Raw genomic sequence first — 26,696 nt, forward strand, 5'->3', positions numbered from 1 at the left:
CACCGTTAAAAAGTGCCACTACCAAATCACTTTATGTGATTAGTTCACTTAGCTGATCACTTAAGGAACATTAACTCACAGTTTCTTCATATATAAATGGATGTACAATGAAATTAGCAGGATTAGGTACTAAAAACTTTATTGTAAGATTATTTATTTGCTAAGCTTTTTTTTTTTTTTAAGTTTGATACATTTTTTTTTTCCAAAAATATGAGTTTATTCCTTCTATCAAACTTCTCACCAGATGCATAGATTTCCACAGTAAACACGAGTACGTATTTATGATTGTCTGCATCCTCATTTTGACTGTGGACCATTTGCGTACAGTGAATTTAAGAACCCTGTTTGAGATGATCTGAGCTTTGTGACAAGGTGGGTTATTCTGCTGGAAGCAGCCATCAGATGATGGATACACTGTGGTCATGGACACGGTCAGCACAATACTTGGGTAGGCTGTGTTGTTTAAAAATGTTCAGCTGGTGCCACATCATTATACAACCACCAGCAGCAGCCTGCACTGCTGATATAAGGCAGGACAGATCCATGCTTTCATCTTGTTTATACCAAATTCTGACCCTAACATCTGAATGTTGCAGCACAAATTGATACTCATAAGGTGAATGTTTCTCCAATCATCTATTGTCCATTTTTCCTCTTCTAGCTGGCAGGAGTGGTTGACCGGTGTGTGGTCTTCAGCTGCTGAAGCCCATCTGCTGCAAAGTTCAAAATGTTGTGCATTAAGAGATGCTCTTCTGCATACCTTGGTTGACTCTTTATGTTACTGTTGCCTTCCTATCAGCTCAAAGCAGTCTGGCCATTATTCTGTGCCATTCATCCAGATAACTACCAATTACCATTATCTGTAAACTCTAGATATGATTGTGTGGGTAAAAAAATCCAAGTAGATAATCAGTTTCTGTAATGCTCAGACCAGCTCCTCTGGCAACAACAACATGCCTAAACTAAAAGTTGCAGTTCAACTGTACCTAATAAAGAAGCCAGTGCACTCTCTATTGAAGCTAAAATTATTTTAAATTAATTCATGTATGAAGTAAGTGTGAAAATTCTTTGTCTGATGCTCAAATGATCGCATAACGTGTCAGGAGCTGATAGCACATCTTGAGTTTTTTTTTTTAAATTCATACTATCTTTTAAACCATTACTGTGTGAATTACATTAGTGATCTTTAAATATACTATTTTGAAAATTTCGCTGATGTTGGAGAATCCCCAGGTCTTGCTTAAGGCATGAAACTGTGATCCATCTCCTCCACTAATTCTTGGGAAAAAAATCTGATCTTTAATTCACATTGAATATATGATCTTCAATCAGCTTTTTTCATTTTCCCCTCTTTGTTTCCTGTCTTATTCCTCCTCCTCCTCCTCTCTGTCCATGTAATTAGCTGGAGTCGTTTTGTCTAGCAAATTTAAGACCACGTCTTCCTTCTGCCCTCTCCTCCTCTCACATCACCAAAGGGAGTTCTGGGTAGTTATACTTCACTGATGTGTGCAGACTCAAGAAGCCTGCAGCTTTTCCATTCTCATTACACACACAAACCAGACCCATAGACCCACCAGCTGAGGCCAGTTCCACTGTAGGATAACTATAGTTGACTTATTAAGCCACAGATCAAATATATCTGAATTCCTCCTCTCAGATTTTTGTGAGGAAACAGATTTGATAAAGTCAGTGGGATTTTCCCTTTTTTAAATTTCTGTATCTTTGTGTTTTGGTGAAATCATACAGCTGGTTTGATGATGACTGACAGTGATGAAGGATTTTATTGATCCCCGTGCAATTTCTCTGGGGACTCCAGCTTCCTTCCACAATCCAAAGAAATGCATGTTAGGTTAATTGGTGATTCTAAAACCTGGTTGTAGGTGTGGATGTGACAGTGTTATGTTTGTCCCTTTGTTGACCTTGTTGACTGGTATAATCTATAATCCCAATCTTACCTTTTGAGAGCTGGGATAAGCTCCAGCCTCCCTCAGAAACTCTGAGTCGGACTTGAGAAAGTTGTTCCAGTTGTTTTGTATTTGACTGGTGAAACTGGTGTTCAGAGTAAATGTGGATTTGGACAAAAGCTGTGTGGTTTCTGAATCTCTCCATGATAACCTTTATTGAGTTATCTTTTAGTGGACCCTGACCTTTGACCGCCCAGTGGGAGAAAGACAGCTGAATATCCTATATGCTCATTTTGTATTACTGCAAGTGGCAGCCTTCCAGGATTTTATATATACATGCTAACAGGGGCAACAAGACTTCTGTTTTACTGCCAAGAACCTGCTTCGGCGTTATTAACTACATTTAATCATTATTTAATTAATTAAAAGATTGACTTTATTTTTTCTCTACTTTTTCTACAACAACTTTACAAAGTAAAATTCCACTTTGAATTCTCCATAAACTGGAGGAGATAAGGTTGGTTCGGGGTGTTTAATATCTTCCCTGGGGGGTTTCTAACCGTTATCGCTTCCTGTTTGTTGTCACACATGTTAAACTGAGTCGATCAAGGAGGTGCAGAGCGAAACTGACGCCCGGTCAGTGAGCGCACTGGGGCGGGCAGGGCGATGCGGTCACCGGGGTACTTAAATCTTTTATCTTAAGAATGGCTGCTTTGGCGATAACGGGATTGACGTATTCCCGCTAGCTCCTCAACTCACTTTCCCAAAGAAAGTGCTGTTTGTAAGGGGGGCTCTGATCTCTACAGCCGGTTTCCACTGCGCGCAATCACAGCTCTAGGACCAGCGGTACAGTCGGTGCGCTCTGGCAGAAAGCATCCAGCCTCTTTATCTCTCGGTTCTAACAGCAATCGGTATTCTTTTCAATGTCCCCCAACCCTCACTCACCGCTCGCAATGAAACCGTTGTAATCCACCCTGTTCATTGTTTTTCTTTTTTTTTCTCGGTTTCACACTTTACTTACTGCAAAGTGAGCGCAGAGAAGAGGAAAACGCGGGAAATACTCTTCATCTGCAAGTTTTCGTGTGTGTGCCGCACTGGAGGGGAGGAAGAGATGGCAGCCCCGGTGAAAGCAGCCCTGGCTCTCCTGATTTTCACCGTGACAAGTGAGTAATCCTTTCCAGTCCTCTCGGAACGGGACGGGAGACTTTACTTTTTTGGGCTTTAAAATCTGGCTTGGGTTGGCCATTGCAAAATTGCACACCCTCTCTTACACAAATGCATGCCAGTTAATATAACAGGTCTGATAAGTGCTTTCTTAAGGGGTTTAATTTCTTGCATGGTTAAGCCACACTTTTACCTTGCAGACAGAGGTGGTCTCGGGAAAGCAGGCCAGTGGGGATAAGTAGCGGCATTTCCATGCGTCAAACCCTTTAGCACGTGATTTTTCAGCACGCTTCAATTAACTAACACGCTTGTCCTTTAGGCAGAAAACCCACGGAGTTTTAATTACATTTGCATTTTAAGGGCAAGGGTGTGAAATCTGAGTAAGGAGCATTCATTCACTCATTTTAGTTTGGTTCAAGACTTCATAGCCTGCAATTTAAATAACAAATCTGGCACCGTGCTTTGAAGAGAACTCGCGAAACAGCTGACTGCGTGGTTGTAAGTGCAGATACAGTTATTGCTATTTAACCTACATGAAATGCCTTCATTGCCAGTAAGTGAAAAAGATACTTTGATAACAATAGCAGACATTTCAATTGAGAGTTTGCTTACTTTAACTTACATCACACCTATCAGATGATCTCCCCACCTACAGACAAGTAAAGTAACTTATGAGGTCCTAAATCAGGCAGGAGGAATCTATTATTGAGCTGTCAGTGGTGCTGAAATTGGATCAATGTGCAGCTCTACCAGGCAAACCCCAGTACCCATTGTGTTTGCTTCTCCAGTTCAGATAGACAGAGAGATAGAAAAACAGTGTTACAACTACTGCAGTGGAATTAAATTCAGTAATTGAGGGTTTAATTTACCCCCCCTGCCATGAATAGGGCGTGTTCTTACTGGAAGAAAAGTATACGCGCAGATAATATGAATTCATACGGGGGAATATGGTAAATGTGCTGATTCTTTTCTACTCTGATTGAACACTCAAAGCGATTTATACAACATGCCTCAGTCACACATTCATACAAACACTTTTTTCTATCTGACAATCACACAAACTCATACGCTGATGGGACATTGGAGAGCACAAGGATGCAAGGATACCTTGACATGCAGACTGGGGAAACCAGGGATCAAAACACCAAGCATGCAATTAGTAGATGACCTGCTCTACCTCCTGGTGTATTTCATCAGTTGCTGTATTAATAAAAATCTCAATATTAAACATGTTGTAAGTTCAAAAAGAAAGTCACTTTAATTTTTTTGAGTATTCAGTAAAACAGCTAAGAAATTAAGCAGGATTAGCTAAGTGCATTCATATTATTTAAAAAAGTACAAAAGTGAAGTTCATGGTTTCAGACTTGCTTGTTCTCTGTAACTTATTCAGTGTCACCTGTGCTCTGTCTGCCAGCGATTCACTGTATGAATCTGTCACTTCAACCAAACATTCTCATGGCTCCAACTCTAAACAGACGAAATCCAGTCAGCCACTCTGCTGGGATGCATTTGCTCCTTTGTGTTGGCTTCCCTACCGTTCTCACTCTGTGTCTCTGTTCCTGCACACCATCTTTTCTGCCTTACTCTATATTTTCACACTTTGTTTGTTTCCTATACTGCAACTTATCTAATATTTTCAGTGCTGCATCACACATTTCTCTGCCTTCTGTGCTCTCAGGATCATTTGCAGTAAATGCACAGTGCTAATGTGTGCTACAGCTACCCTATGAGATGTTTTGCTCATTGTAGGCTTGCAAGATCTTTAACATTTTGCACGAAACCATCAGTGTCACCATACCCTGATTCTGCTTCTCTGTAGCTCATGTGTGATGCATTATACGTGAGTGGGCAGAATTGTGCAGCTCCTAGTTTGTGCTTGTAGTTTCTCATGAGTTTAAAACTGGTTTCTCATAACTGCAGATGTATATCTCGCCAGCAGGGCCCAGCATCACTGAGTCAACACTTCATAGTAAACTATTAGTCATTGCGTTGGCAGGATTGTTTGGATGCTGCTCTTTGAAGGAGAGATGCATGCCGATGAAAAGATGTATCGAAGTGCTTTGCAAAGCAAAAAGAAAAAATGAAAGCGGCACCAGGTGGTGCACACCTAAGCAATGCTTCCACTTAGAGGTGACACTGAGCGAGCTGAGCGCAAAAGAAAGGCACTTTTACTGCATCTGCTGTCTCTCTTATATCCTAAATCTGCACATGTTCCTGTCACGCTGTGAACAAAAGAGCAAAGCAGGACAGGAAGACACGAGGGAGAGATTGCGACAGATTAAAAGAAAATCATTGTAATAAGAGAATTTGTTTTATTCTCACAGACAGAAGGACTGTCTGGGATGAGGAAAAGTTCGGGGCAAAACAAGTAAAAGAAATCCCACGAGGCACAAAAAACACAAAAATCTCTCAGGCAGTAGATTTGCTACGAACAATATGAAATGCGTGGATGTGAGACTCTGTGGATGTGTATGCACGCAGGCCTGTATTTTATAACATGACTGATATGGACAGCATCCTGAGTAAAACCAAAGACAGCTGAATCCTAAATTGTTTTGGCCTCTGAAAGGCCACTGCAGATGGTAACACGCTGAATAATTCACTAACCTGAAAAGAAACCTACAGGATGTAGAACTGTTTTTTCCTCTCCTCTCTGCACTCTTGACTGATGACACAACCTCTCTGTCCATCTGCATCACTCAAACTCAGCGGCACGCCTGAAAGCTTGTTTTTGTTTGTTTTTTAATTATTTCCATGTTGTGATGGAAACGGTGTCGATTTTATGCGAGCGAGAAAGACTTTGAGAATAATCTCTGATTGTGTCTGCGTCTCCGCGCAAGTAAGATGATGGCATTTTTATTTTAGCGGTAATGAATTATTGAGGTGTGGAGAGTGCAGTGAGGCAGACAGGAGTGTGTGTGCATACATGTGTGATGAGACCTGTTGGTAGACTCCCTCCTGCTCCATCTCTACTTAAGCCGTATCCGCATCTTATTTTAGCATCATCTACCATTTTAGCCATTACCGTCGAACCCACCATCTATATCGCATCTCTTCATCATTTTCAGACACATGACGCAAATTGTCTTTCCCAGTTTGTTCATGCTTTGTGCTGGATTTATTTTTATACTGCCTCCCTTTACATTTTTAAGGCAATGTGACGTTTCTTGTTTCTCTCAGGCTGAAATCAGAGTGCAGCCATGGAACAGCCACAAGCTGAAGTCACTAGAGAAGGAGTAACGCGTTAGGGTCAAACAGCTACAAAACTGTGCATTCAAATTAGAAACCACATCTGTTTAGTTATTTCACTTTGTTCTACTACAGTGCTCTTTTTGTATAGTGTATAGATGTGTTTGAATTTTGTCTATTGCTCCTGCTCCAAATGACTTTTTTACTGATTGTTCTCTGCTTCAGAAAGATTGAAACACTTAGAGCAAATAGCGAAGGCGATGAAAATGATTTTAGTCACGATAGCAATAAAATGTTAATTTTCAAAGTAACTGTGAGAGCTTAGAGACTTCTCTAAAAAATACTGTGTCTTTATAATCTTAAAACAGTTGTGGGAAATGGTTTATTGGCAGTGCTTAACTTGAATTGCCCCATCTGACAACAAAATTGTTTTCACTGGAACTTTATTCCTGTGCTGGGATAAGCTTTTAAACATGTTTTATTTGTTGCGTCCTATAAATAGAATCACATGCAAAGCAAATGTGATAATTAACAAATAGAAACAAAAATAAAATAAAATGGATCTGTAAAGAGTATACGACTGAGGACTCACATATATGACATTTGAGGTTGAGTCATTGATCAAAAGTACTGAGCGAATAAAAAAAGAACAATAAATATGAAAATCAAAAGAACATAACAAAGAAAACATGCAGGAGCCAAGCAGGACAGCAAAAACATACACTGTAACAAGAGTAAGACAGGACTATACACTCACTGGTCACTTTGTTAGGTAAACCTTCCTGTAACTCTTTTTGCATTCAAAACTGCTGTAATTATTCGTGGCATAGATTCAACAAGGTGCTGGAAACATTCCTCACAGATTTTGGCCCATTTTGACACGAGAGCATCACATGGATTCAGCAGATTTTCCAGCTGGACATCTACGATGGGAATCTCCTGCTCCACCACATCCATGGAGGCCATTCGAGTACAGTGAAGTCATGTGCCGTGTGTTATTTGCCTGCTCAAAGCAGTCAGACTATCCTCTTACTGTGGGGCTGATCACCACAAAGGAGGTTAAAATCAGAAAGTAGCGCCAAAAACTAACAGGAAGTAACCAAAAGACAAAATACTAAACACAGACATGAATAACAAACCCCTGTGTGTAGGTGCTAATGGAAAGACATGAGAGAGTGGACAAGAGACGGGAAATACTAAGGGATTTAAAACTACTACAACCAATAAAAACCAAGATCTGAACCAAAACACTCAACATTGGAATAACCAGACACTAAAAACAGCAAAAGACACAGGACTAATATTTTAACATAAAAATAACAATGAAATTAACAGGAACCAAAACTCAGTCACAACAGACTGATTTTCTGGTACTTGATACCTTAAAACTCTGAAATCAGAAGAGCTGAAGGCCACCAAAATCTGATAACCAGTTGATTTGAATTAGAAGTAGAAGTTGGCCTCATACGGCTGTTTATTGCATGTAAACAGTGAATTGTTGTCAGGCTTTAATCCCTTTAAAAATGAAACTCATAAATCCCTGTTATTACTCATCACCATAATATAGCATGATCCTATTTAATTTTATCTGATGATTATACTAATCTGGGAATTGTTTTGTCTCACGCTCTGATGTTTCCATTGTATGTTGTCGTGTCTCTATTGTCCTCTTCTCCTGGCACGAGTCTCCTCTCCCTCTAATCCTGACAGACGCAGCTTTTTGTCTCTGAGGAGGTTTACCTTCGGGGTTTCTTGTCATAGTTGCTCAGACACCGGACACTTCTCCTGTCTCCTGTCTGAAGGTTAATGTAAAGTGACCAAGTGTAGCATATACCTCTTCTTCTGTCACCTGCCTTTAAAGCTCAGATCCTCTTATTTTCAGTCTGATTCTGACATGTTTCAAAACATATTGGTTTCTTGAGTATATCTTGACAAGACAGTTGAGAGCATGGCTGCAAAGCTATACAAGTGAAGTGCCTGAACAGGTGTGTTCTTCTAAGTTGACATACAATGCCATTATGGGGTAGAATATGGTTAGAAAATAGATTTCAGTGCTAAAGTTGTTTAAATATACTGTGTTTCAAACAGCAATTTGTTTTTGCCCCTCAGCAGTAAAAGGCTGATGGGGTATTGTCATAGAGAACAAGGCACATCTAATAAAAATCTTGGTTCAGAGGTCAGTTTTGGTGAAAATTACCTAGGATTTTCAAACTTTAACCACAGGTGCAAATAATAGGAGACTGCTATGATATTTTGACTTGCTTCTTCGCAACTTCCGTGTTACTTGCTTTGGCCAGGCTAAGGCAGATCACAGTTTACCTGCTTTGTGCCTGGCAAAGCCAAAGATGACTCATCTAAACAGACACCACTGCATAATAGAGGACTGGCAGCGTTACTCTTCATTAAGACACTGACACAAACCCCGTTATTTACTTTTCTGGTTCTCTAGTGTTTTGTTTGTGCTTTTAGGATAAAGGTTAAGATTCAACATGTACTATGTAACTTGTTTTTTTGAAGCTGGTAGTTTATGTTGCTTTGCAAAGCATTAATACAATTCACTTTTTTTCTTTTTCCCCTGCTCGTCATTCTCCTGTATACACTGTATACGCATAGCCAACAGTCATGTCAAGTTTATTTATGAGGCACACACAGAAAAAAAATGCTGCCACAAAAGCCTCCCAGACCTCAAATAACATAAAAACACACAAGGCAAATCATACCAGGAAACAACACGTTCAGGACAAAACAGGACAGCATAGAAAGCTTTTAAATGGAAATTTATGTGACAAGACTTGTTTGTGTGGCAGCACAAAAGACAATGGCTTCTTAAATTGCAGTTAAACATAAAACAGAACAGATATGCGATAAGTCATCTATAATATTTTCTTTATTTAGTATTTATTCCTTAAAAAACACCAATATTTATTCCTCTTAAAATTGAATATACAGTCAGTAGTTTATATGATGAAATGTCTGGGCATGAGGTGCTTTGAGCAGGTGCAAAACTTGTTTATGTTTTTGTGTTTGTGTATTGAATTGTGACTGAATACAATTACATGTGATCTGTTTGTGAGACAGTAACACTCCCACTCATGACACATACACACGAGCGCATGAGAGCATGCAGCGGGCTGCATCACTGCAGCACGTAATTGGCGAAACCTGACAACACGAGATTTAAACATCGCTTCACCAGCTAGAGTTTTGGGCATCTGTGTTTTCTCATTCAAGTCCCACTGAAATTAAATGTGAATCGTGAGTGTGTTAGCGGTCATTAAAATGCTTTAATTGCATACACATATATTTTATAGTCACCCAGCCAAAATGCAGGGCTGCAAACAAGGAGGTATTTACTGCAGGAGACTCAAAGTGAAGTTAATGGATGGTCAACCAAACAACAGCTTATTCTGCTGTAAATTTTAGCTCAAGGTTGTGTTAAATTCAAGGTCTACATAAGGCCCCAGTTCACTGTACCCAATAACTTAAGCTGCACGGTAGTAAAGATGTGCTTACTGTAAGCTTGATCTGGCTGCATCATCACAACAAGCACTCGACTGAGATGATGAAATTACGAATAAGTCTGGCTTATTCTTGACATTTTCTGACTGTATGATAGCCAGAGGACATTTATCTCCGTGAAACAGAATAAACTGGAGTAGCTACTATTACGTATGAGGAAGAAATATGGAATATGTTCATTCTTAATAATGCAATTTATCTTTTACTTTATAAAATTGGAGCTAATTTATTTTAAGAAAACAGATGAAGACTGTATACAATAGTTCTGGAAACAGTCCAGAGATTCACAACGCCAGTCTGCATGCCAAAGTATCTTTGGGCAAGTTACTGAACCCCAAGTTGATCCTAAAGCTTTATTAGAGTGTGAATATTAGACAGAAAGAACAGATGTGGAACGATGCTGTATAGAGTTCAGATTAAAGGTAGAAAAATACTCAATAAGAACCAGTCCAGTTACTGTTTGCTTTTCATTTACAGAGTGGAACCAGTGGTGTATTACACTGTGCTCACACTTGCTTGTCATATCATAGTCAAGTCAGTGCTTAGCACTTTTCTAACATGCCTTTGATAGGAGGTTATATTGGGTTGTAATGAGTTGTGATATCCTCTGTAGTGTACTTCTGACTGTTTTCCCCCTGTGTGCGTATTTGTGTGTGCAGCTATCCTGTGTGCGGAGGTAGAGGAACGGTTGGTGAATCACCTGTTGTCACCAGAGCGCTACAACAAACTCATCAGGCCAGCTATCAACACCAGCCAGCAGGTCACCATTTACATCCAGGTGTCTCTAGCCCAGCTGATCAATGTGGTAAGAAAACACACAAACAAACCCATAACCTCACATACTGTGAGCAAAGAGGCATACCCTACTAATGTCAAATGACTGGGGAACACGTTAACCTGGTTGTTGTCAGTGGAGCCACTGCTTACAGAATTTTCCCATGTCTGTGTTTCAGAATGAGAGAGAGCAGATCATGACCACCAACTGTTGGCTCACCCAGGTTAGTGTCAAAGCACCTTGCTCATAATTTTTTGTTTGTTTGTTTCCGAGGATCAGACCAATTGAAAAATTTGACCATTAGGGTCTATCGGTTCATGAACCACTACAATTATAAATGTACTGTCATGGTCCTGGGTCAGTGACCCAGTGTTTTGAGTTTTTGTATCATTGTTGAACTTTGATTTTGTCATTTTTTTTATCTTTTCTAGTCTTTTGGTTTCGGTTCTGTGTTCTATGGTTGCTGCCCCCCCCGTCATTGTTTCTTCCCTCAGGTCATGTCCAGTGTTTTTTCAAGACTCTGTGCAGGTCATGGTCATGGTCATGTTGCTTGTTCTAGTATATATTTCATAGTTCCTTTACGTTCCAGCACAGGTCTTGTTCATAGTTGTCACAGTTGTCGTAGTCATAGTTTTCGGCTACGTTCATTAAGCATTAAGACCTGCAGTGTGAACGTAGCCACGTTCACACTGCAGGTCTTAATGCTCAATTCCGATTTTTTGATCAAATCCGATTTTTTTGTCTGCTCGTTCACACTACAAATAAAATGCGACAGCAAACGCGCTCTAGTGTGAACGCTCAAAGCGGCCCGCATGCGCAAAAGAAGACGTCACACACAACGCGCTCTGTTTAGACCCAGAGCAAACAATATTGTTTGACTGATGGCCCTTAATATAAAGACTTCGGACTTCACGTTTCCCAATTTTTGCTTTAAGTTATTTTGTTATTTACATAATAATGTAGATAACCTAATAATTATCCTTATTGCTGTTTTAGAGAGGAGCGGTGCTTCAAAGGATAGTTGCAGATTTCTATCTGAATCTGCAGATTATGCAGTACAAATAAAATGTTAACGTTTCTCCAACGTTGTCTTCCCAGCAGTTTCACCGGATGGCCAAGAAGCGTTCGCGATGTCTTATCGGGCGCTTCTCCGGCGCTGATAATTGGCGTCTGTCTTGTGTCAGTGACGTAAAAGACGGATTTAATGCGACTTGGCCATTCATACAGCAGTCGCTTTCTGAAACATCGGATATGTATCGGATTCAGTACCACATACAAAAGTGACCCAGATCGGATTTGAAAATATCGGATTTGTGCCGTTCACACTGTCATACCATGATCGGATATGGGTCACATAGGGTCAAAAAAATCTGATTTGATGCGCTTTCGCCAGCAGTGTGAACATAGCCAAAGTTTCTCCAGTTAAGGTTTTAGTTTAGGTTAACCACTGTCCCTGCTGTTTGGTTTGCCTTTCTATAAGCCTCAATAAAGGCTCGCCTTTCGTTTAAAGTTCAGTTTTGTCTCCTTGCCTGTGTTCATGCCTGGGTCCTCACTCATTCACACATGGTCTGCCCTGCGGACCGTGACATGTTCTTTAAATGCATTTGTATGTATTCATGTAGTTAATGATAGATGTCTCTTTTTGTCAGAAATCATGGGCATGAGTACCATGGTAATTTTGGGCTTTTAATGACTTCACTGAACTGTTTTCTAGAGTGTCACATACATCTTTAATGATTAAGAAAAAACAAGAATTAGGTGCACAAGTATGAATTTTTTTTGGATTTCCTCTAATCCACACAGTCACCCTATGAGAGGAAATTAGTTAGCATGTTTAGGAACAAGCAAGGAATCACAAAGGATCGAACCTGCCATGAACTGGAAGTTGCTGGAACACCAGCATCACTGTTCACACTGAAGTTACCATGGACTGAAATTATAATCAACAAAGAAACCTCGGCTCCAAAATGAACACTTTCACATTCAACAGAAATTTGCAGCTGCCCACAAGGACAGGCCAAATGTCTTCTAGAGAAATATTCTATGGTTAGATGAGACAAAGATTGAGCTTTTTGGCCACATTGACAAGAACTATGTTTGGAGGAATAAAGGTGAGGCTTTAATACCTAAGAACAATATACCAGCTGTCAAGTATGGTGGTGGTAGCATTATGCTCTGGGACAGTTTTGCTGCCAGTGGTACTGTTGCACAAACTGGATGCAATAATAAAGAAGGACTACCTCCAAATTCTTCAGCGTCGCCTCAAATCAGCAGCTAGATGGTTGAAACTTGGAGACAACTCTGTGTTCTAACAAGAAAACAATCCCAAACACACATCACAGCTGGTTTTGGAGTGGATATAGCAGTCTACCTTTAAGGTACTGAAACTCTGGGGACTACTCTTGAAAGTGGAGTCGTGTCAGGAAACCAAACAATTTCCATCCACTCTATCAGTTCTGACAGAAATAGTGGCCAGAATTATGCCAGAAGCTTGTTGATGACTACCCAAAAAAGCCTCAAATTACCACAACATTCAAGCCCATAATAAATATTTGTTAACTTGTGACCATAACTGTATGTGGCTCTTGATTTTAATTGTTTACTTGTATGTTCATGCATGCCCTTACGTGCCTTTCTACACCAGGGTTGGAATGACTACAGATTAATGTGGGATCCTGAAGAGTACGAGGGAATCAAGAAAATCCGACTCCCGTCACAACACATCTGGTTGCCTGACATTGTCCTTTACAACAAGTATGTCCTCTTTGTGACAGACGCAATAAATGTGTGTGTGTGTAAAACTAAGTGATGAAAGTAGGAACAGACAGAAAGCTTGAGTAACTTCACTTTAATATTTACAAAAGCCCCATTTCCCTAAAAGCTTTCCAATTCTATCCTCTTACTCAGTCTATCCTCCTATCTCATTTTTAGCCCACTTGTCACTTCTTTTAGGTTAATAAATAGTGAATAATAAACCAACAAATTTTTAATGGCATTGTATGGAGCGTCTGCAGACAGTCTGATAATAATGAAGACTGTTTGAATGTTAGAGAGCGTATGAATCATTCACACAAGGAGATTATGAATTACAATGGCAGAATCAGGCCTGTTGTAGACAGAGTAAAACAATTTGTTTTTATCTCTTAAGTGTTAATCCGTAAGGTCACCAGTTTTGGTGCACTTGAATAATATTACTTTTTAATCAATATTCACTGCTCCATTTGAGGCTAACCTTGCAGTACGCAGTAGAGACTGCTTCACACTATACACTAAATGTTTACCTTTCAGGTTTTTTAGACTTCCTGTAAACATTTGCAGTTCGTTTATGATTGGAAAGAAAAGCTTCAGATTTATTCCTGCGCAATTCTGCAACTACTGTGTTGACAGAAACACAGAAATCCAGACTTTCCAACTTAGTTACATTGGAGAGCAGGATATCCTTGTACATTATTGATTGTTTTGTACAGGTATACAAAATGATGAGGTGAGAATATCTTGGCACATCTGGAATTTATCTTGTAACTCTGGAAAATGGCTGCAGGGAAAAATCAATACATCAGTACTTCTGCACTGTAAAAAAAGAGGAACTCGGAGAAATAAGCTGCACTGCTCTTATTCACTGGAGAGTCGGCTGACAGACGCAAAGGCCTGTGAACGTCACGTCGTCTGTCACCCATATAGGTCAGCAGATGGGTCTCATCGCCATCTGTTAGTTTCTTGAAAAACATTAACTGTTGATTTTCCCCGTTTAAAATGTATTCAGTGGGAAAGTCCTTCCTTTGTTGTACCACAGAACAAAAGCATCATAGCCAAATGCAGTTTGAGTTTTTGCTGAATTTTGTTTTGTGTGGTGATCAGAGGTTTTTTCATCTGGCTTTTCTGTGTTAAGTTTGCTCCCTGTGCCTGTACAGCTTCTCTCTGGGCCACATTCCAGAAACCTGCACTTTAGGTTAATTCCTGATATGTTGTTTGCTTGACACAGTCAAGCAAAGTCAAGCAGTTTTGCACAAGCATGCATAAATAGGTACTGTTTTTTCTACCTGCCCATAGGAGAAATAATTTGAGAATATAATTCTTTGAATAGTAAAAGTAATTTTATTTCTGAATTTAAGAACAGTTGTTGCAGAAAGGTAATATGAGTGTGAAAGCTGTGTCTGCCTCTTTAGGCTGTAGGAATAATTACACTGAGCCCACAGTTGATGTGGGCTTACGATGAGGAAAAACCACAGTAGTGGTAATCTGCTTTGTTTCCTGTTAATGGTTTTATTCATTAGACCATAATGTTTCATTTGAAAGATGAATTTCTTTTTTGTTTGCAGCATCAGAAATCTTTTTGTAGGCGTTCTCCGCTTTCGTGCCACAGGATTTAATAAACTCATTTCTGCAGTGTCTTGATGCATGCTCAGTCATCCAGGTAACTAAATCCCAAAAGGTTGATTCTGTTCATCTGGACATAGCGTTTTCAGTGGGAGAAAAGTTTTGTCAGTCAATCAAGTGACTTCTTCTGTCTCTGGCGACTGCAGGTTTCCCTAACCTTACAAATAGTACATTTGCACAATGGGCTGGTAGGTCAGTTCCTTGATTGTTAATATGCAAATTCTCATGACCAATGATCAACAACCACTGATTAAAGCCCATCGATCAAAGACCATAAGTACCATTCATAGAGAGTTGGGGAATGGCCGCAATCACAGCATTGTAAGATGGCGAAAGTAAGATTTGCATGAAAAGGGAAAGACCATCTCTGAATCGAGGAGGAGGCCTAAGGGAACATCTTTCACCATCTTACAATGCTGTGATTGCAGCTGTTCCCCAGCTCTCTGTGATATTTAAGTCCAGTAAGTTGTGATTGGAGCATTCATGACCTTGTTGTTGAGCACATTTCCCAGTTGCTTGATTGGATTGATATCTGTACAATTTACACCAAGTCTGTGAAGGTTCTCAGTCATCCAGGTCATTGTAGTCTAAGGAGCTTGGAAAGAAAAGCGTCTGGACTTCTTTAAGTTGCATGAAGCAACTTAAAGAAGTCCAGACGCTTTTCTTTCCAAGCTCCTTAGACAATTTAGACCAAGTCAACACCTCAAGCTCATTTATGAACCATTTTTGCTTTGAGGCAGGGCACATTATGCTGCTGAAAGAGGCCAGAGACATCAGGGAAAAGCATTTCCATGAAAGGGTGTACATGGTCTACAACAATGCTTAGCTAGGTGGTATGTGTCAAATATGCACATGGATGGCAGGACCCAACGTTTCCCAGCAGAACATTGCCCAAAGCATTGCATGCACCCGGCCATCCACGGGATGTAAACGAAAGACCAGGCCACCTTCTTCCATTGCTCCATGGTCTAGTTCTGATACTCACGTGTCCATTGTTGTCACTTTCAGCATGGACACCCTGACTAGTCTGTGGCTGTGAAGATACATGTGCAACAAACAGCAATCAATTGTGTTTCTGACAATTTTCTATCAGAACCAGCATGAACTTTTTTTTTTTGACTATTTGAGCTACAGCACCTCGTCTGTTGGATTGGACCACACAGGCCAGCCTTAGCTGTCCATGTGCATCAGTGACCCTCAGCTGTTGTTACCTTGTCTCTGCTTCATCATGGATATCAGACCACTTTTGATAGATATTGACCACAGCAAACAGGGAACAACCCACAAGACCTGGCACTTTGGCGATACTTTGACCCAGTCACCTACATCAAACTCACTCAAATCCATACACTTGCCCATTTTTCCTCCTTGTACCTCATCACCTTTGAGGATAAAATGTTGCTCGCTAATCTATCCCACCTACTAACAAGTGCTGTGATGAAGAGACAGTCAGTGATACTCAAGTTGCCTGTCAGTGCTCATAATGTAATGCCTAAAACGCACCTCTGAAGCTGCAGGGTACTGAGTTATCTACTGAGCATTTAGGGTTTGGAAACCTTGTTTTAGGGCATCTCAGTGTTGCTAATGAAGGACAAGCAGCTGTTTTTTATTCTCTTCCCAGATTTATCCAAGTTTCCCCTTAACTTATGTAATAATTTACATGAAAACAACCTCTTGTGTCATGACAAAATCTCCAACAACTGTTCTTGAACTCTGAGTCATGATTTTCATCGGATCATGGTGTTTTATGATTGAACTTCGGCTTTTAGGCCAACATGGAGAAAAGTTCCCAAAGTGCGCAGGATAAAAAGGGAAACTTGAGTTTGAAATGAAACCTCAGAAAACATGCGTGATTGTTCTCTCAGCTACTGTAACCACTAAGCTTGAGTCTGACAGAGTCTTACAGTTGTTTGAACTGTTCTTGTGTTTTGACCTTATGCTTGCAGGCATTCAAATTTTATGAATGGAGATTGCTCATCAGCTGAAGGACAACCTGAAGAGCATAATAGCTTAAGAGACCAGTGAGAGGTCATCTATCTAACTTCAGGTTGAGGTCTAACTTTGGGAGACCTGAGGTCACAGTAAGCAGGTGGGACCTCTGCATTTTTTATTAGTCTGGATATACACAGCAGCCCCAAAGCATTAGAGGCAAGTGGGATGGTTGTATTCCTGACCCACTTTATAATTGATAGGCCACTTATTTATAATGCATCCCCTGCAGCCCTGATGAGATGAAGAAAAAAAGTCAGTCTCAGCAGATTTGAGTTGTGAGGGACAGGTGTTGCCTTGATGCCAGCATGTGTCCCAGGCCAAGCTCTTCCCTTGAGATGCTAAATGCATCCTTTGGACTTCAAACTGTTGCATGCGTCACCTCTGCAGCCTCATGGTAGCAGTCAGGCAATCTTTTACTCAGCATTTGGTGAATGAATTAACATAAAATCCATGTTTGTCTCGCGCTAAAAGTCTGTAACAGGATTTCTTGACTTTATTCAGAGAATAAAAGGCTATTAAAAGACTATTTTAATAAATGTGATGGGATATTGACAAGTGTCCGACAGCACAGTGTTTCTTATCAACTGAAGCTAAAAGTGTGCAGCTGTATAACAAAGTACAATGCTAATTAAAATCTGACAATAGCCATTATCAGACTGAAACAGCCAAATGTTGTAAAAAGGCAGAGTTGGGTATATCAGTGATATTGAAGAATGATCAGATACCAGATTATCAATCATTATAGGAGCAATTATTTTATTTACACAGTAATTAACGCTTATTGTTGACTTTAATTTAAGTTCATTAAGTAATTTTGTTTGAATGTGGCTTCAGCAACTCATACCACCAAAACCACATCACTGTCTGAAAGCATTTTGGAAATAAGAAAATGAACATACTGTACATAGGTGTGTTTGTTAAGAAGTACAAACTCTCACAAGAGGATTATTTTTCTTCACTGAAAGAGCAGAGCACGCTCTATCAACTCAAACCGTGTCAGCTTTCCAACCTAACTCTGTGTCCGAATCATAGATGTCCACAGAAAGCACATTATTCTGGGTGAAAAGGGGCAAACAGCGGAGACTTTATTTTAGGAATTATATTTTCGTTTTTATTCACAGTTTTGTCTGTCTAAGGAAATCAAGTTACCTGTAAAGTTAAGCAAAAATGATTTGCATTAAAACACTCAAGTGTCCTTGAGTGTTCTCTTGTTTCAGTTGGCGTATCTTTGTGAGTATGCTTGAAGCGCCTCAGCTGGCTCCTTCAAATATAAGAAGCACTGGTTTAAATGATGTGATATGGGCAATCTTTTTGTGAGTGCTTGACTTTACTGACTTTATCTCATCTCCTGCCTTTTCCTCAGTGCTGATGGGACATATGAAGTCTCCTTCTACTCCAACGCTTTGGTCTCCAATAATGGTGAAGTGGCCTGGCTCCCACCAGCGATCTACAAGTCGGCCTGTAAAATCGAAGTCCGTGATTTTCCCTTTGACCAGCAGAACTGCACTCTCAAGTTTCGCTCTTGGACCTACGACCACACGGAGATCGATCTCATCCTCCTCAGTGATTACGCCTCACGCGATGACTTCAAGCCTAGTGGCGAGTGGGATATTGTTTCACTGCCTGGACGCAAGAATGAAGACCCTAACGATATTAGATACCTGGATATTACTTATGATTTTATTATCAAGAGAAAACCTCTCTTCTACACCATCAACCTGATCATTCCCTGCATCCTGATCACGTCGCTGGCTATTCTTGTCTTCTACCTCCCATCAGACTGTGGTGAGAAGATGACTCTTTGTATCTCAGTCCTCCTGGCCCTTACTGTGTTTTTACTCCTTATCTCAAAGATTGTGCCACCTACGTCTCTAGCAGTGCCTCTGATTGGGAAGTACCTAATGTTTACAATGGTGCTGGTCACCTTCTCTATTGTCACCAGCGTTTGCGTGCTCAATGTGCACCATCGGTCACCCAGTACGCACACCATGCCTCCTTGGGTCAAGCGTGTCTTTCTGTACCGGCTCCCCTCTTTCCTCTTCATGCGGAGACCAGGAAGTTCCAACATCCGTGAACGGTTCCGGAAAAAACACCAGAAGCAGAAGTACTCTGACCGGAAGCAGTGTGGAACAGAAGTTGGAGGTGGAAGCTCCGTGGGAATGGCTGATTCCTCCTCATCCTTCTTTGTCAATGAGGAGTCAGCCAAGCGCTATGGCTGGAGGGTCAGTGACTGCTCAGAGAACACAGAGTTCAGGAAGAGGATGACGCTCAAGAGCAACATTGACGTGGAGGATGCAGTGGATGGAGTACGTTATATTGCGGAGAAGATGAAGAGTGAGGATGATGATGAAGGGGTAGGTGTTTTGAAGAAGTAATCGGATATATATCATGATTTATATGCTTATATATATATATATAAAAGAAAGTACTTCTTTCTTTTGTAAGGTTTAATCATAATCACTTGTTACCTGAATCTCAGTTCACTTTAGTTCAGACTCATGAACACAAGTGGTTAATATCCAACGTCTTTATCTCTCTGCAGATCATTGAAGACTGGAAATACGTGGCGATGGTTATCGACCGTCTTTTCCTGTGGATCTTTGTGTTTGTGTGTGTAGTTGGGACAATGGGGCTCTTCATGCAACCTCTTTTTCAGAGTTATAACACCCCCATTGTTGAGGACATGGATCATAAATCTGAAACTTGATGTGACTCAGAAGTGACTTTTTATTTCCAGAAGCAGATTTTAACACATAAAGTCATATGTCCGCCTCTCACCTCACTCTGACTGGGAAAGGACGCATTTTAGCCTTTCCATTTCCTCCTCCCCATCCCTGCTCTGCCCTTTGAATCTTACACATACCCCCCGCAGTCCTGTAATCAACTCATCTGCCATTCACACAGGGGCTGTGATTGTTTTATTTCAGATGATCTGCCACCCCAAGCTTTATAACAGAAAAAAATTAAGAAAAAAACATAACCCAAGGTGTTTTTTTGTGTTTTTTTATCTGTCACAATATTTACTTCAATACCTTTATCTAAAAGGTTGGGATGCTATGCAAAATGTGGTTGTATTCTCATTTTGGAGAGCCAGCACAAGTCTGGGTGTAGCCTCTTGTATCAGCCACACTTTCACTAATCCCTATAAACAAATGCGTACAGACAGCCATGGCTGCGTGAACCATACCATTCAGTACCATTCAGTACAACAAGGCAAAAGCCTTTATACCTTTACCTGCAGCATCACTTTGCTTTAAGAATGTGAGTGCTGGACGGACCACAACAGTTTGGAGCATTATGAAACAAAAAGAAAGAACTGCACTGCAAAACAGTGCTGGGAAAACTGCTTCTCCCCTTCCTGATTTCTTTCTTTTTTCTTTTTTCTTTGCATATTTCTCACACTTAAATATTTCAGAGCTTTAAAAAGATTTTAATATTAGATAAAAATAACCTGAATAAATAGAAAATCCAAACTTACATCATGTCTGCAGTCAAAGCAGGTGGTGGTGTGATGGTCGGGGGCTGCTTTGCTGCCTAAGGACCTGAACAACTTGCTATAATAGATGAAGACTTAGGCCTACCAGAAAATCCTGAAAGAGAATTTCTGGCCATCAGTTTTGCTCCAGCGCACTCAGGTTATACAGCATGATAAAAAATACACCATCAAGTCAACCTGTGAATGGCTTAAAAAACAAAAATGAAGATTTTGGAGTGTAGACTTCAGACTTCAATCCTGTTGAGATGCCTTGGCATGACCTTAAAAGACTGTTCATGACCAACCCCCCCTCAAACATGGGTGAATTAAAACAACTCTGCAAAGAAGAGTGGAGCAAAATTCTACCACAGCGATGTCAAAGACTCGATGCGAATTACTGCAAATACTTGATTGCAGTTCTTGCTGCCAAGGGTGGCACAACCAGTTCTTAGGTTTAGTGGGAAATTACTTTTTTCACACAAGGCCACGTGGGTTTGGATAGACTTTTTCCCTTAATAAATGAAATCATCACTGAATAACTTGAGTTATCTTTGTCTAATATTAAAATTTGTTTTATGTTCTGAAACATTTTACAGAATGCTGAAAACTAAGAAACCAGGAAGGGGCGGGGTACTTTTTATAGTAATGCATATTAGATAGAATATAAAAGAAAATAGAAAATAAACAACTCTGAAATATGCTATTAGTATCACGTTAAAAATAAATCTTTTTAACACATATTTTTAGCTTCTACTTTGTAGTATTTTTAGTTAAACAAAGATTTTAAATGATTTTTTGTTCTATTTATGTTAAGATTTTACACAGCGTCCCAATTTAAAAAAAAAAAAAGGATTATACTTAATACCTTTCTTGTATCATTCTCACAAGAAAACTAGAAAAGAACAAGAACAAGAGCCAAGTTACAATTAACCAAAATGCTGTTTAAATATAAAATATTAAGCCTGATCTGATCACTTAGGGGTCAATATCTTTCTTATAGGACTGAAATGTAGCATATTTGAAAACTCACATCTTTACTGGAAACGAGACTGAAGGTACCCTTATCATTGTTCGTAAAGGTTACACAAACAACAACTCAGGACTTATATTCCACCCCATTTATTTCTTATCTGTGTCGCTGCGTCCAAATCAAGAAATAATTCTAGTGGCTGAGTCATGACATAACTGGGACTAGCATGCGCACAAACCAGTACAGATGCTGATTTTGTTAACTTGAAGAGTGACAGAGCCCAAAGAGAAACAAAATCTTACAAACCGGCTGATTTTCCAGATGTGGACTTTACATCACTCATGCACGCCTCAAGAGCAAAAGATGAATCTGCTTTGTGAAGACACCCAGAAGATGCTCACTCCCCTTGTGTCCTTTTGCCAATACCAATATACAGCCGACACAAAACAGCTTACAGCTGGACTGCTTAAATAACAATGATAGGTGTGTATGAGGGAGGCGACCAGCCTTTTGTTTACGCTCACACAGCTCACTGTGCAGATAGGCTGACTTGGTAAGCTGATCAAATCTATGAGCATCTTTGTTTGAAATAAAGGCGGGTAAATAGTGCTAAAAATTCTCCAAACCAATGACTTTGAAGCTGTTGCTTGTTGCCGTGCTGATTTTAAAAGTACAGCATGCCGGTCAAAAGCAGTGCTCATCAGCATCCATCACCAAAAAACCAGCAGCAATAATATTGTACAGTATTTTATACACACTGACGTGGATGAAATGACCAAACAGCCTGTCGCTTCACTTTCATTATCTGCCATCATATTGTATACTTTACAGTCTGTTCTCAGATGAATTACTTGAAATCATATCCTGTTATTTCTGAGCGGTATTATATAACGTTTCACCTTCCTAATGCACTCGTCGGTCACTGCTGCCAATGTCAGCTTGGGAAAAAAAGGGTTTACTGATCTAATCCAGCTTGATTGATTTGTTTCATTTTTCATTTGTTGGTGGATGGTTGAATGAAAACATGCTTTCTATGTTTCTTCCCAGTAGACAGTCATGTTACGTGACATGCTGAGTTTTGTCTAACAGTAAGGGGCTGTGTTGGGACCTGATGTCTTGCTAAATGAATCAATAAAGGGTAATGAAAGCAACAAGCAGGCCTCATGAATCCCATCTACACTATTCACTCTAGCCTGTGGTTTTTTTTCCACATGCCTTAGTTTCTGCGTTTATCTCTATCTGGGACATTTTTATTCTCATTTTCTGTCTTCCTTCTTGATTTTTTGCTTATATAGTCGGAGATCATTTCACCTGAAAGTACAAAAGAAAAAAAAAGAATTTTGAGCAGGAGTTTCTGGAGTGTGTGCGATCTATGTGTCCTGGGTCAGTGCTAAGAATTAGTCAGCTGACTGCAGATTCATTAGACAGTCTCATATCCTCAGGCTTTGCAACTTCACCTTCTGTTAGCTTAAGATGGCAGCGAGGCTGTATGACTGCTGAAGAGACACAGCTTGTGAATGAATACAGACATACACACAGTCACAAATCTGGAAAGTCTGTATTATGATGCTTTATCACAAAGGTGCTACTTATCTGGGTTTTAAAGTATCTGATAGAGGCAAATATTTGGGTACATGTTACAGATAATCACATTTCACGCAATCAGAGTCAAAGTTTGGTCATTATTTACTGTTATTCTATTATTATATAATTTCCAGTAACTTTTGGAGCTTGGAAAACAGAACCTCCAACATATTTATTATTAACATTTTTTCATTTGTTCTTCCAAACCAGAAATACAAACAAACTGGTGTGTACAGCAAACGTACTACTGAGCGGGCCACTGTAATTTTCCTGCAAATGTTATATCAGCCACACACACACACATACCACATTTATTATGTAACATCCTTGTTTCATATTAAAAGAGTTCAGGTCCTGAACTGGCCTGCCTGCAGTCTAGATCTTTCACCAACTAAAATCATTAGGTATATCATGAAATGAAACCACAACAACGAGGACCCAGGACTGTGCAGCTAGAATCTTTTATCAGACAAGAATGGGACAACATTCCTCTTCCAAAATTCCAACAGCTGGTCTCCTGAGATCCCAGATGTTCACTGAGGATTAAAAACATTCATTTTAAACATTTTCATTTTAAACATTTTCATTTTGAACATTTTCATTTAAAACATTTTCAGTGTTGGGTTTTTAATGTTTTATTGTGTTTTTATTTACATGCCAACTTTTTGGGGAGTTAGGGTTGTATTTCCTGACAAGTTACCCCCAATTGCTATTTCCCTAAATCTCTTTTGACCTAGCAAATAAACCCAGCTCAACCACACACACATCAGTCCATTTTCTGCCGCTGTTCTGTGTTCAGGTCGCGGGGAGATCAGTATAAGCAGAGATGCCCAGACAGCCAGCTCCTCTTCCTCCTTTTCCAGGGAGATGCAGAGTCATTACCAAGCAAGCTGAGAAATGAAATCCCTCCAGCTTGTCCTGTGTCAGGCCTGGGGCCTCGCCAGTGTAGGACATGCCTGAAGCACCTCACCCAGGAGGCATCCTGGTCAGATCCCCCAAACACTTTAACTGGTTCTTTTCAAATAAACCAAGACAGTTGAGTCCTCAAATTCTGACTGTTTAAACATTTGAACTTAAAACTTACTGACTGAATCTTCAGCTCCAAAACCAGGTTGTCACATCACACACCTCTTTGAAGGACCAGACAAAACCCTAAAAAAATACATGGTGATAGCTTAGAACTAAAAAGTGTCCAAACAAAGCATGTACACGACACACACACATGACTTTGACATAAGCCCAGAGATGTAGTGACAGCCACTGAATTGGGACTGGGTTCAGCAATTACAGCTCCTTTTTGTACCCCATCTTCCCTCCACTGACACATAAATTAGATACTTGACATCTGCATCAGTTTCTAATGAGAGCGGAGCCACGTGATTTTGGAGAGGGATGGAGAGGTGCTGTTCGTGCTTTGGAGAGCTGCAGAGTCAGACAGTCACATTACATTTTGGTTTTAGTTTGATTATTGCTGTTGAACATATGGCCTTACAGTGTTTGTCATCTTTTCATGCTCTTGTGTTTGCCTTTGTTATACCATATTTACATCCAATTACCCACATTCTGGATTTACTGATCCTTTCCTCTGCAGCACAAGGAGCACAATAAGAAAACAAATCTGAGACAAAGCTTAAGCTTAGGAAAGATTAAAGCAAAGAGCCATCCAAGTGAAATCAATTTCAAGCTTATCTTAAATCGAACCAAGGTTAATGCCTCACCTGGCAATTCTTCTGCTGTGGCTAAATTGTATAGGCTGGCAACTTTACTGACTGCAGACAAGCAAAAAAGAAAGTAGGTTTTTCCGCAGATTTCAGCAGCACATGTATTATAGCCACAAGACCCTCAGTCATTTATACCACGCTGTCAGCGACCTGCCCGTCTTTGATACGATAAAGGTGTGCATGTGTGTGTCTGTGTCCCTTCAGAGGTACACCTCTACAGAGATGGCACCACTGCATACAGGTCTTTCCTTCAGAAATCCTGTTGTTAAGGTTTCCAGGTGTGATCGTGAAGTGTGACCAAAGGGATCAAACTGGACGGCTGGAGGCAGAGAAGAGAGGGGGAAGGGTATGAAGGAGGATGACAGACATCAGAGAGGTCGGTCATAAATGAGAAACACTGGACTTTTGCAGTCTGTCAGACGGACAGAGGAGGTGACATTAGAAAGTGTTTCATGCTGTAGTGGTCAGAGATCAAGAAACATTAATTCTTCACTACACACACACACACACACACACACACACACACCCATATTGTGTTGAAATCTTGTTGGTAGGACTATGTGTGTGTGAGTGGCAGGGTGAGTGTCAGCAGTTTGATCTGTTTCCTGTAGTTGGTCGTTGCCCTCCATCTCCCCCATTATCCTCCACAAGGCATTCCTTCAGGATTTATACCTGCCATTTCTGCTCTGTGGTCGATATTTATGAACTACATTACTGCATTACAGAACGTGTAGCTGCCGTGCAGTTAAGTCAGGGGAGCCATCGATCCTCTCCTCTGAGCTGCTGAGCCTCAGGGATGAGGGACGGACACAGAGATGTGGTCTAAACACTTTAGAGGGCTTTCATCTTGGCTCAGGGGTTGCTCTGTAATGTCCCGGCCAGAGAAATAAATATCCTTGAGTCTGCTGCTGGCTGACAGATCTGAGTGCCTACTGCTGCTCACTAGTGGCTACAAGAGATACTGCAGTGTTAAGTGTCTTTCCCAGAAACAGTAAAAGCACTCAGGTGGGATTTTAAAAAAAAGATGTTTCAAGGCAACAAAAGCAAAAACAACCAAAACAGCTGAACAAAACCTAATCTACATCATATACTTGCCACACAGATACATGTGAAATATCTTTACTCTGATAAGCAGCAGAATAACAGAAGGCTGAGATGGCTGATTTGTTATAGTTATAGTTGCCTCAAGGCCAATGAGAAGGACTGTAAAATGTATTAGAGTATTAATTTAAAAAGTTCCTCCCACATTTCAAACTGATTAAATATCACTCGCAGCTATGATCATCAGTGACAGCTAAAAGAGACACAGGAAACTATTTGGATTTCATCTCAGGACAAAGATGAGTGAGTCAGATAATGAGTAAGCTTTGCGTGGCTCACTTTAACCCCTCGGGCTGCAGCTGTTTAACTGAAAATGACACTGCTGGTCATTCAGAGGACGAGACAGGAAGAGGCGATAAAACATGAAGTATAACATGACCAATATTTGAGCACAAGGTTTTGTAGATTTGTATGTTTTGTGAGAGAACCGAGAAAGAGAGGGAGGGAGAGTCTGTGGGAAAAGCATGGCAGAGAGAAATGGCAGTTTAATTAGCAGCAAAGGGCTTTAATCAGATAACTGTGATTTGAGCAGTGAAAGGACTTTAATTAGTTGCTCTTGGCTAGAACAGACCACAGCATGGCCTAGCAGACTACAGTGGACACTGCATGAATGAGAAATAAGAAATGGACTTTGTGGCATTAATGGGTTTGGAGCAGGAGGGTGAAGAAGGGAGGAGCGACAGCAGTGGCAAAGCGGAGGGCTGGGGTTGAGGATGTGCATGCTTGGAGGGCTGAGTGGGGTCAGCAAGGGTAGCGTGACTGGCAGATCAAGCTGTGGGAGGAAAGGGGATGCTGAGAGCTTTTAAAACGGGAATATCGGAGGGTGGAGTGGTGGAAGATGGGGATTATAGGAAAGAAGGCTTTTTAGATTAGGTTAAAGGGCAAGGATGGGAAGAGGAAATTTGAGATTTAGGGTTAGGGGGTT

General features: G+C 40.4%; 1 protein-coding gene across 1 annotated transcript; it reads left to right on the top strand.

The window, feature by feature from the left end:
- Positions 1–2,569: 2,569 nt before the first annotated feature.
- On the top strand, positions 2,570–22,497 carry LOC309687769 (neuronal acetylcholine receptor subunit beta-2-like). Its single transcript, XM_082502943.1, has 7 exons — positions 2,570–2,815; positions 2,933–3,067; positions 10,436–10,581; positions 10,730–10,774; positions 13,196–13,305; positions 18,284–19,274; positions 19,463–22,497. The coding sequence occupies exons 2-7, from the start codon at positions 3,016–3,018 to the stop codon at positions 19,625–19,627; spliced, it is 1,509 nt and encodes a 502-aa protein (XP_082359069.1). The 5' UTR covers positions 2,570–2,815; positions 2,933–3,015; the 3' UTR covers positions 19,628–22,497.
- The last annotated feature ends 4,199 nt before the right edge of the window (positions 22,498–26,696 follow it).

The sequence above is a fragment of the Aulonocara stuartgranti genome (assembly GCF_965226115.1).
Source record: "Aulonocara stuartgranti genome assembly, chromosome: 2".
In the NCBI taxonomy this organism is placed as follows: domain Eukaryota; kingdom Metazoa; phylum Chordata; class Actinopteri; order Cichliformes; family Cichlidae; genus Aulonocara; species Aulonocara stuartgranti.

Bases quoted from the DNA above. Each gene is read 5' to 3' on its own strand.
- LOC309687769 (XM_082502943.1), top strand. From the start codon at position 3,016: ATGGCAGCCCCGGTGAAAGCAGCCCTGGCTCTCCTGATTTTCACCGTG. The intron at 10,582-10,729 runs GTAAGAAAACAC...TCTGTGTTTCAG, and splicing joins TAGCCCAGCTGATCAATGTG to AATGAGAGAGAGCAGATCAT. The intron at 13,306-18,283 runs GTATGTCCTCTT...CCTTTTCCTCAG, and splicing joins GACATTGTCCTTTACAACAA to TGCTGATGGGACATATGAAG.